This window comes from Lepidochelys kempii, chromosome 4 (genome assembly GCF_965140285.1).
Source record: "Lepidochelys kempii isolate rLepKem1 chromosome 4, rLepKem1.hap1, whole genome shotgun sequence".
Classification (NCBI taxonomy): domain Eukaryota; kingdom Metazoa; phylum Chordata; order Testudines; family Cheloniidae; genus Lepidochelys; species Lepidochelys kempii.
Window position 1 is genome coordinate 84400755 of NC_136383.1, and position 12397 is coordinate 84413151.

Here is a 12397-nt window from a genome sequence, read left to right on the forward strand (position 1 = left end):
TCACTTAATGCTGTAGTTATGTTCCTGAAGAATGCAACTTTAAGCAAAATGATAAGCAAATCCAATTTCCCCATAAGAATTAATGTAAATGGGGGGGGGTGGTTAGGTTCCAAGGAAGTTTTTTTCGCCAGACAAAGGCATTATATACATATACAGTATAAGTTTTAAACAATTTTAAACAAACAATTTAATACTGTACACAGCAATGATGACTGTGAAGCTTGGTTGAGGTGGTGGAGTCAGAAGGTGGAAGAGAATGGATCATCTGGCTGCTCCTCTTGCAGAACTTTCCCAACTCAAAAAAACACATCTAGAGATTGTTGTTTTGCTTTCTTTTTCTTCCCCTTGGTAAACTTCTTTATAGCAAATCATTACGTGACCAACTGCCCTAATCACTTTGGAGCTGCATTCCCTGTCAGGATCGTCATCACTGAGGATTTTCAAGCCAGCTTCAATCATTTGGAAAGCTTCAAAAAGACGTCTGGCAGTCAAATTCCAATGCGTTGGTTCTTCTTTTACTTCTTGGCCCTCTTCTTTCTTTGCTCTCATCACCTCTAGTTGCATCAGATCTTCATTGGTTAGCTCTTCTTCGTGTGATTGCAGAAGTTGTGTAACATCGACTTCTTCCAGCTCATCAAAACCCATTTTCTTGGCCAAGCCGAGGATATCTTTCTTCATAGCAGGGACAACATTTTAAAATCCTTTTAAGTCACTGACACATTCAGGCCACAACTTCCCCCCCCACACCATTTATGCATGCCTGAGTAACTTCAGCCCAAGACTCACCAATGGTATTGATGCACTTGAGGATGTTGTAGTCATGCCAAAATTGCCGAATTGTAGGTTTGCCTTCCCCATCAGTGCCTCTGATGAGCTGGTTGAAAGTACAGCATAAGTAAAATGCCTTAAATGCAGCCATGGATCCTTGGTCCATGGGTTGGATGAGTGATGTGATATTAGGTGTCAGAAAGACAATGTGGAAGTTTTCACACAGGTCGTCTAGGTTGATTGGATGAGCCAGTGCATTATCAATAAGCAATAAAATCTTGAAATCAAGATTTTCCTTGGCACAGTATTCCTTCCATGCAGGGACAGCATGGAGAGTCAGCCATTCTGAAAAAATAGCTCCAGTTATCCATGCCTTCTTATTGGATCTCCAAATGACCAGAAGGTGTTCCTTTGAAAATCCCTTGAGAGCTCACGGTTTTTCAGATTGGTACACTGTCAGCGGTTTCATCTTCATGTCTCCAGCAGCATTAACTCCTAGAAGCAAGGTTAGCTGGCCTTTAGTTGCTTTAAATCCGGGCGCTGTCTTCTCCTCTTGGAATGTAAGTCCGCTCAGGCATCCTCTTTCAGTAGAGGCCCGTTTCATCGACACTGAAGACTTGTTTAGGGGAATTGCTGCCTTCCTCAATTATTTTCTTGAGATATTCTGGGAATTTTTTAGCTGCTGCAGTATTGGCACTAGCCACCTCACCCGACATCTTGATGTTATGCAGGTGGAAGCGCCTCTTGAACCGATCACACCATCCCCGACTTGCCGTGAACGTCTCTGTCTGTGATCCTTTACCTTGGTCTCTCTTCAAATGGTCATACAAACTTTTTGCCTTAGCTTGTATCAGTAACAAATTTAGAGGTATGTTCCATTGGTTTTGCCCCTCTATCCACATTGAGAGAAGACGCTCCATGTTTTCTGGCAAACAATTTCTTGATCGACTTATTGTAGTAGCACTACGTGGTATTACACACCGAGCACTATCCCTGATCTTGTCGGCATTACTCCGAATTGTTCTCAGTGGTCGGAGTAAGACCTAGAGCAATGCCAACCGCACGCTCACCTGCATCAAAAGACCTTAAAATGTCTAATTTAGTACCCTAACTAATGGTTTTCCTACTGCTAGGCACTCCACTATCACTTTGCTGGATGTTTTTGACTCATGATGCTGCATGATACTCCTCTGGACAGCACATGCACGTGCTACTCTTCACTCCCTTCAGCCTGGAGTGATTGGGGTCATGCAGCATCAACCAACTACTGAAAGAGAAAGGATTTGGAAAACCCATGTCATTCTCCATGCTCCCTTACTGAAAGCCCTGTGGGTTTAGGCTAGAACTAGTTATGGAATCAGTTACACCTGCAGGTTCTTACTTTCACAGGAGCCCTGCTGGAGGACCAAAGGCCCGTCTTCCAGGGTGCCCTGGACAAACCGGCCCTGTGTACCTCCCATAGGTAGTCTACATAGGCAGTCAACACTGGGGCAGCACTGCAGCCAATGTAGTTATCACTGTTGTAAGAGGAGGAAAATAACATATGCTGCAGGGCTGCGCCCCTCCCTGCTGTGTGCATGCGGGGGCAGAGAGATGCAGCTGGCACTGAAGCGTATGGCAAAGCTCCCGTGGATTTCGCAGACTTTCATGAGATCAGGGCCAGGTTCTGTGCATCCATACACCACTTCTCCACACTTGCTAGAGCGAAGCAGATGCTAGAATGCTCTGAGCTTGCTTTGGGTGGGCTGTTGCCCCCTGGGTTCTTACCCCACTCCCACGAAGGGGCGGTGAGCAAATGGACGTTGTGTATTCAGGCACAAGATATCAAGGTGGGGCTCCCACTGTGCACCCCCGCAGCTGCTCTGGAGGCAGCTGGTGGCCTCGGGCGAAGCCTCCACAAGCGCTTGGTGTAGTGCTCTATTCCCGAGCAGGGAGGAGGGCAGCGGCTGGGCCATAAAGCGATGGTGAATCACTGGGGGGTAGCGTGCATGTGGAATGTGATTACAAACATATAGTAGTTGGGAGGTGCCCCGCCTTACCCCACACAGACGCAGCCTACTGCAGACAGTGAGATGGGCAAGGAGGCTGAAGGTGCCATGTTAGGCTAGGAAGCACCTTGAGCAGCGGCAGCTTTCTCCGTTGTGACTCAGGTACAAGCGCAGACGCCGACTTTGCAGGACGGTGCTCAACCCCCGGCTCTGCCCCAGGCCCGCCCCCACTCCACTCTTTCTCCCCAAGGCCCCACTCCTGCCCTGCCTCTTCCTGCCCCCGCTCCAGTCCCTCCCCCCAGCACGCCGCATCCTCGTTCCTCCTGCCCCCCTCAGCCTCCTGAATGCCGCAAAACAGTGGATTGCAGTGGGCAGGAGGCATGAGGAGGGAGGCGCTGATCAGCTGCTGGTGGGTGGAAGGTGCTGCCCTGGGGTGGAGGGGAGGTGATAGGGGGGCTGTCGGCCCACCCTAGTTCCAAGCCCCCACAAGGACGGGCTGCTCTTTCAGAGAATCCTGCAAGGAGAGGACAAAGCAGGCAGCCAAACAACATTTATAAGGGAACACTGTGCAACTTTAAACGAGCATGTTCTCTAATAGAGCAACGTAACAACGTTACCGGGAGGACGTTAAGTGAGGAGTTACTGTAAATATTAACAGAAGTCCTTTAAACTCATCTGAATCTCAATTACACACTGAAGTGGCTTTTAGAGTAGAGCCTTTTATATTTAAAATAACCAACTTGTGAAACTAACCCTGTCAGAATGACTGATCTATAGATCACAAAGAAAACAGCACTGTTACAAATCTAAGAGCATATTCTTTGCTGTACATTCAGATGACAGTAAGCAGGACATTTTCATATGCATGCCTAGTGGACTGATTTAAATCAAAGTGATTTATTTCACCAATTTTAATTATGATTAAAATCAACAAGCCAGAAACCTTGAGTTTAATCTTGTTTTGCATTACTTTAGTTACCTTCCTAATGTGGGGTTGATTCTCATTGATTGGTAACCATTAAAACATGTTGATTTGTATGTCCCATGAACTTAAATGAAAGTTATGTGCGCACAGCTGATGGGATGACGGGTCTTATACTTGAAATATACTAGAGGTGTTCTGTTACCACTGAACAACATATACCCACCAACCTGTTCGGAAGCAAGTCAAACTACCTGACATCCAAAAGCATATTCAGTTTTGCAGCTGAGGACTCTTAGGGTATGTTTACACAGGAACTAGACAACCGTGGCTGGCCAATGCCCATCTACTCAGACTCACAGGGCTCATGCTGCGGGCCTGTTTCATTGCTGTGTAGACATCTTGGCTTGGGCTGGAGCCCAGGCTCCAGGACCCTGCGAGGTGGGAAGGTCCCAGAGGTTGGGTTCCAGCCCAAGTCCAGAAGTCTACACTGCAATGAAACAGCCCCGCAGCCGGAGTCCTGCAAGCCCGAGTTGGCTGGCCCTGGCCAGCCACAGGTGTTTAGTTGCTGTGTTGACATGCCCTTTGTTTGTGCTTATGATACAGCACATATATGAACACAAAATCAGGGTCAACTGCTGAGGCCAGCTTAAATTTGTAACTTAGTGACCAAACGTTACAGAGTTATATATTTCTTATAGCCTCTTTTCCATAGTCTCTCTTTTCTGCTTTTCATACATTGAACAATTTTATTGTCACCATCTTAGAAGTGTAAAGACACACAGAAACTAAAATCTATTCATTTCACTTTCTTCCACATCACAACGTTTGGCATATCACCACCACTCAGGAAAACTTTCAGTTTTTAAGAGAAGACTGTAGCCTGTGGAAGGAAAGTTCATGCTTTATATGAACACAGACTACAAATTAAAAACTAAACAAATGAGTTAATGTGACTATAAATATTGATATTTTACAACTCAAAAAGAGATATATGTATACACTTGCTAAATATATAGCTCTGAACATACAGATCTGAGAGCTTTTACATTTACAGAACCACACTTTTCAAATAAGAATATGGGTTAAAGATAAGTACTTACTGTCCAGAATTTGATAAAATACTGTAAATCTGTTGCAGCAATGAAAATGCAGTACAGTAGAGAATAAGCCAAGAAAAGAAGGAAAAATTTGTAATTGGAGAATCCAACGCAGTTGTTCACCCTGGCAACAAAAAAAAAAAAAAAAAAAATAAGTACATGAAAAACTGAATGAAAACAAATACATTTTAATAATCTTTCTTTAATTGCTTTAGTCTAATTTTTAATGTTCTCATTTACTGTAAAATAATTTTAACATAAATCTGTAAACAAAAATAGTAGCTTCCTGTATATCTCTCTAGTACCATAAACTGTCTATGAAATTTTTCATTAAGACATTACTTTAAAAAAAAAGTATTTAATAGTGATGGACGAGACAAGCAGCTGTTTGCTTTTGGACTCCAAAGTAGTATTTTAAAGAACTTCCACAAGTCCTCCCCACGCTCTCTCAATTTCAACAAAAATCCTCAGGCTGAAATCAGGCATAGAAAGGGCCTAATTTGAAAGGAATATTTTTGACAAATTAATATATGGATGAATATCAGGATTTTGTACAGAAACTTCCAAGCCTTAACTATGGCAATCTCCAATATGATGTTTTACTATTATAATATTTCTTAAACATTTAAAACTAACTAATAAAAGATAATCACATTATTGAGATGGGTACACTGGAAACCATATCAAGCCATTACCAACTGGAATGAAGGGACACTACATTTACAATCTTGTAACTATAGTTGCACGTATTTTGAACAAGACTAAAATTGCTTAAAAGGGTCAGAATTTTGGAATCACAATCCTTAACATATTGAAAGAAAGGATTAAATAAAGAATCCTAACCTCAAACAAAGAGACAAAATGAAAAGCTCTTAAGCCTGAAAGAATATTTAATTCAAAGCGACAAATAAATCAAGCTTATGAGGTGCTGAAACTTGAAATGACTCAATTAATAAACAAAGACTGTCTTTTAAAACAGATCAACACAAAGAAAAAAAACCTTCTCTTTACAATGCAAAAGATAACCATTTCTGTAGTCTCCAAAGAAGCAAAGGAGGATTCTGCTGCAGCACATTTCCTGAAATGTTCCTGACCTAAACCATCATTGGTGAAGGCTGGCTGCATCTTATAGGGAACGTGGGCCAGGTTTGAGTTTGGGTCTGGATAACTATTTGGTCAAATGCTAAATGAAGTTTACTACTAATAAGGAATGCAAAGGACAGTTTGATTTTAGGCAAACAGGCACTGCAGTAGGCCACAGAATAGAATTCAGAGACACCCGAGTTCTCCAACCTTCCATTAAGTGTGCATATGTGGGTTTTGTTTATTACTGTTTCCCCAAGTAGACATTAAAACCTTCCAAGTCTGTTATCTAATCAGTTAAAGATACAGGAACTATATTAATGTGTAAATGGGAAATAAGCTAAATAAATGGAGTATAACATAGGTTGTATGATAGAGAAACTTAAGGCGGAACTCTAAAGTGGCAAGCTACAAAGAAATAATTCAAAGAGCTTGTCTACACAGTGGGTTAGTGTGCACCAGGCTTGGGTGTAAATTCTCATGTGCATCAGTATGTTTCACACTAACCAGCCATGTGGACTCTGCTGGCACACACTAAGTTCCCTAGTGCAAGCATTTAGTACGAGCCAGCAGGGTCCACACAGCCAGTTAGTGCACGACCTACTGGTGCACACTAGAATTTAGACCCTACCTAGTGGGTTAATGCACACAACATAGACAAGCTATACTTCCTTAAAACAACCGCAAGAGTCAGCTTAATCTTTTGGCAGACTCTTAGCCCAACTGACTGGATTAATGGAAAAGCAATCTTCCTTAACTTTCTTTTGAAGAGTGACCTCACAGCATATTAAGCGGTGGTGGCCGTTGTTTGGCTTGTTGGAAAAGGTGTGTGCCCCTTTAAGGGCTAGAACACCAGAAAGTGACTCTCTGCTGTGGCTGCAGATCAGGTCAGCATGGGGACACTGACCCATTTCCCCCCCCCGCCCCCACCCCACATCACATGACCAGAAGAGAGTGGAGGGACTATATCGGTCCATTCCAGTGCAGGAAAAACCCTCTTTTACCTGGACCGGGCAGAGCAGCAACTAGAAGTGGTGACATACCAGGTTTTGTCAAAATCTGCTGTGGGCACTGCACTAGTCACTCCTTTATCCAGGGGCTGGGAAGGAATTTGCCCTCACTGCCAGACTGTCCAAGATGAAGTATGGGGGGAGGTTTGCCTTCCCCACAGTGGGTTCTGAGGGGCTTAGTTGGGGCGAACATGAAGCGGGAGTTAGGCTATTATGTTGCAACTCGTTATGTAAATGTGGAGCAGATGTCCAGTGAAGGTACTTCCTAGGGAAAGGATATAGTGATCAGTTGAACTGAATTGGTAAAGGATTTAAAAAAGGTATTCTTTAACGGAGTGGAAACAAGGGGGTTCAGGGCTTCTATGACTTCAACAAGTTAAGTACAAATCTGTATTATGGATTTCATAAAATGTCCCTTGAAATTCATCAATACACTACCAGCACCCACTCTATATCCTCTACCGGCCTCATTTTGGCTCAGGGTTTATTGGATTAAAATGAAAGACAGTGAAAGAGACTTGCTTTGAGCCTGATATGTCTGCCCTATACAAAATCTATCAATTTGGATAGAGAATGTCTTCAAATGGGTAAACAAAGCCAACTCTACTGAAAGGAAATTAGTTTGTATTCCTAAAAGCCTATGGTCTGACTAAATAGATCTGTTAACTGCCCTTTATGTGTCAAATGAGTGCTACTTTTGCAGTATGTAGCTTGAGGCAATGGGTTTCTAATTTGACTTCTAAATTCACATGAAAATTTGGGTCTCCCTTAGGATAACACATGACAAATCAAGTTTAGAAAAAAACTACATGTTTTGTGAACCTTATAATAGCTTGATTTGTAATTAAATATTGAAAACCTCCAAGATTCTGAAGATAACATCAATGGAAATAGCATTTTCCATGACAAGAATCTAGTTGTGCTTATAAAGGGTTGAACAATTTGTTCAGCATTTAGAGTTAACACTGTAGAAGAAAAAGCTAAATTTTATGAGAGACACGAGGTGGGTGAAATAATATCTTTTATTGGACCAACTTTTGTTAGTGAGAGAGACAAGCTTTCGAGCTTATGCAGAGCTCTTCTTCAGTTCTGGGAAACGTATTCAGAGTGTCACAGCTAACGCTACGTTTATGTCACAGAGGTCATGGAAGTCATGGAATCCATGACTTTTAAAGACGTCCGTGACATTCTCTCCTTCAGCCCCAGGGGCTTGCAGGACTCTGGAGCTGACAGCCAGTGTGGCCCTGGCAGGGTTCCGGTGACAGCAGCGACAAGTGACAGGGGGCCCCCTGCAAAGTTGCAGCGATAAGTGACAGACTCCGGAGGGGGCCCTCCTCGGGGTTCCACCAATGGGTGACCGCTTCACGCAGGGGGCGGGGGCGGCCTTGGGAAATGGGTGGGGTGTCCCATTTTCTCTTTGGGAAATATGGTTACCCTGCAGTTCCCAGCTGCTGCGGGTGGACGGGAAACCCCACAGCTCCCAGCTACCACGGTGATGGGGGAAACCCGAGGCAGCAAAAGTACAGACAGGTCATGGCTTCCATTAATTTTTGTTTATTGCCCGTGACCTGTCCGTGACTTTTACTAAAAATAAGCATGACAAATCTTAGCCTTAGTCACAGCTAAATACAAAGTGGAAAAGATTGTTTATCATAAGTAATTAACACACATTTCAAGGGATCATTCAAACTGAAGTGGCCTGTTAACACCCCTCTAGTCATAGTGAGGAGAGGAAGCGGGTGGGAGAACACAGAACAGGAGGGGAGTGTTAGTGGATTATAGATTGTTGTAATAAGCCATAAATCCAGAGTCCGTAATTTTTAGTGTCTAGCAAAGTTATGAATTTAAGCTCCCAGGCTCATCTTTTTAAAGTATTGTGCAGGTTTCCTTTGAGGGTGAGGACTGATAGGTCAGATGTGGAGTGATCACTTAGTGAAAACTTTCAGAGGAACAGCCGTGTTAGTCTGTATTCGCAAAAAGAAAAGGAGGACTTGTGGCACCTTAGAGACTAACCAATTTATTTGAGCATGAGCTTTCGTGAGCTACAGCTCACTTCATCAGATGTTTACCGTGGAAACTGCAGCAGACTTTATATACACACAGAAATCATGAAACAATACCTCCTCCCACCCCACTGTCCTGCTGGTAATAGCTTATCTAAAGTGATCAACAGGTGGGCCATTTCCAGCACAAATCCAGGTTTTCTCACCTTCCACCCCCCCACACAAATTCACTCTCCTGCTGGTGCTAGCCCATCCAAAGTGACAACTCTTTACATAATCAAGTCGGGCTATTTCCTGCATAGATCAAGGTTTTCTCACATCCCCCCCACCCCCATACACACACAAACTCACTCTCCTGCTGGTAATAGCTCATCTAAACTGACCATTCTCCAGGTTTAAATCCAAGTTAAACCAGAACATCTGGGGGGGGGGGGGTAGGAAAAAACAAGAGGAAACAGGCTACCTTGCATAATGACTTAGCCACTCCCAGTCTCTATTTAAGCCTAAATTAATAGTATCCAATTTGCAAATGAATTCCAATTCAGCAGTTTCTCGCTGGAGTCTGGATTTGAAGTTTTTTTGTTTTAAGATAGCGACCTTCATGTCTGTGATTGCGTGACCAGAGAGATTGAAGTGTTCTCCGACTGGTTTATGAATGTTATAATTCTTGACATCTGATTTGTGTCCATTTATTCTTTTACGTAGAGACTGTCCAGTTTGACCAATGTACATGGCAGAGGGGCATTGCTGGCACATGATGGCATAGATCACATTGGTGGATGTGCAGGTGAACGAGCCTCTGATAGTGTGGCTGATGTTATTAGGCCCTGTGATGGTGTCCCCTGAATAGATATGTGGGCACAATTGGCAACGGGCTTTGTTGCAAGGATAAGTTCCTGGGTTAGTGGTTCTGTTGTGTGGTATGTGGTTGTTGGTGAGTATTTGCTTCAGGTTGCGGGGCTGTCTGTAGGCAAGGACTGGCCTGTCTCCCAAGACTTGTGAGAGTGTTGGGTCATCCTTTAGGATAGGTTGTAGATCCTTAATAATGCGTTGGAGGGGTTTTAGTTGGGGGCTGAAGGTGACGGCTAGTGGCGTTCTGTTATTTTCTTTGTTAGGCCTGTCCTGTAGTATCAGAGGAACAGCCGTGTTCCCCACAGGTGATACAGTGGTTTTTTTTGTCATTTATCATTTTCCTGTGAGAATTCATTGGAGAGTGTAGTGATTGTCTGATTTCACCCACATAGTTGTTATTGGGGCACTTAGTGCACTGGATGAGATGCACCACATGTTGCGATACACATGTGTAGGACTCATGGATCTTGAGAGGTGTGTTGTGGGGGTGCTGATCATTCTAGCAGTGGAGATATGTCTGTAGGTTTTGCACCTGTTGTTCTGGCAAGGCCTGGTGCTGCTTTGAGCTGGTGTGTCTTGGTCTGCGGGGTGCTTGCTTCTGATGATGAATTTGGAGGGATAGGGGTGTTGTTTGAAGGCCAGAAGAGCTCTATAAACCAATGTCCCAATTTATTTTAGAAACGTTTATGCTACTGGGGTAGCCCACTTCTGTAACACATGGTACTGTGAGCATGAAAGTCACATACAACTGCTAGAAGTATTGGTGAAATTATTATTAACTGTTGAAATTACAGTAGTGCAAGAGGCTCCAGATTAAGATCACAACCCCAGTGTATTAAGTATTTTACAAAAAGACACTGTCCAAGGCACTGTAGAAAGACAAGACACCAGGAATGTGTTTTAACTAGGCCTCGACATTATTGAGGAACACATCTGGGAACTGTCCAAGAGTAACCCATCCATTGCAGGTCATCGTTCCTTTGTAATCCATACCAACTGGTGGAGGACTGCTGTCAGTCCCCCATCCCATTCATCTGGTGCCAGCAGCAGTGCTAGGACCCCATTGCCTCCTCATACAAGGCTAAAGGGGGACAGAAGAGGCATTTGTCTCCTTGCTGTTCCAGACATTATGACTCCCTACCCCATTCCCCACCTTTATTAGGAGATGCCTTCTCCTAATCCACTTCCAACTTCAGTTTATCAGAAACTGGGCCCCCCTATTACCTGCACTTGGCACCTGCCAAGTTGCAACAAAAACTTAATTTTACAACCTGACTTACCCACCAGGGCCCTGAGCTTCTGAGAGAAAGGCAAAAGAAAATCTCCACAATGCCCAGGTCATTCCAGCAGTGAGGGAAAAATTGCTTCCTAGCCCTAAGGGGTGACTAGCCTAACCACAGCAAGGCCCCAAAACATGGTCCTACTCTAATCCCAAGGGGGAGAAGCTTTTCTTCCCAGTACAGAATGGTGCCCCTCTTCAAACTCCCGTAGAAAAGCCAAAGGTTTTTTTTCCCCAGACAAAGACTCTCCCTCTTACCCCACACCTCTGAGGATGATAGGGTGGAACAATATGGTAATTGCCTAAGTAACTGACATATAAAGGGTAAAAGGAAAGGAATATGATTAAATCCAGTTAGTTTTTGTTTTAAAAATATCCCCAGCCATATACACATTATCAGCATGTTTGTAGTGATAAACAAATAACTCCATCAGCCTTTCAAGCCATCATTAATTAATTGATGTCTTATAACAAACATGAACATGTCTGCGATTCCTCTAGAGACATGAGTTTTATATCCTTTATAGATCTGACAATGGCTAAGATGGCAATGTAGGGGACCCTCTCAGGCTACCTTCATTGACATATGCTAGACTAAGTGGCTCCAGGAAGCAGGCTTCAGGAGCAGCTGAAAAAGGTAACTTTGAAATCCAAGGTTTTGGCCCCGATCATCAGTCCATCCTATGTCCTGACTGGGTTCTACTTATTCCTTAATAATTTTCTTCCCAATTCATGAAGAATGAAAAAATCTTTTAGTACCTAAAATATTATGTATATGTTCATCCAAGTTTAAAAAAATGCATATATACAGTGTAAAATGGGAACTGCATCACTCTACTATGCCAAACTATAACAGACTCATCATTGGGCTGGAAAGAATCTTCTCGTCTAAATACTCCAGTCTCTTGTAATAGTGAAACATGTTTCAGAGTAACAGCCGTGTTAGTCTGTCTTTGCAAAAAGAAAAGGAGTACTTGTGGCATCTTAGAGACTAACCAATTTATTTGAGCATGAGCTTTCGTGAGCTACAGCTCACTTCAGAAGTGAGCTGTAGCTCACGAAAGCTCATGCTCAAATAAATTGGTTAGTCTCTATGGTGCCACAAGTACTCCTTTTCTTTTTAGTGAAACATGTCTTTCACATGAAGCCCCTCAAAACTGTATCTCATCTAATTTGGGAAATAAAAGGTATGAACTATACTCACCAAGGGCAATGATGGTCCATTTTCAAAATACATCTTTAAAAGAAAGCAAACAATTATATATATGTTAAAATTATAGGAAAATAAACAGGAAGTTTAGAGTTTAAACTAAACACAATTGCTACAAAATATCTGATTTCATATATCCAGAAGAATGGGTTGCCAATCAGCTACATAGCCTTCTTCAGAAT

At 43.0% G+C, this 12397-nt stretch overlaps 1 protein-coding gene across 3 annotated transcripts in view; it reads right to left on the minus strand.

The window, feature by feature from the left end:
- ZDHHC2 (zDHHC palmitoyltransferase 2) overlaps positions 1 to 12397 on the minus strand; it is a 73129-nt gene that overhangs the window by 16236 nt on the left and 44496 nt on the right. For all 3 annotated transcript variants that reach the window (XM_073341929.2, XM_073341930.2, XM_073341931.2), the window contains 2 exons: positions 12210 to 12242; positions 4782 to 4902 (listed from right to left, as the gene is read on the minus strand). In XM_073341929.2, coding sequence (XP_073198030.1) covers positions 4782 to 4902; positions 12210 to 12242 — 154 coding nt within the window. The remainder of the gene's footprint in view (positions 1 to 4781; positions 4903 to 12209; positions 12243 to 12397) is intronic.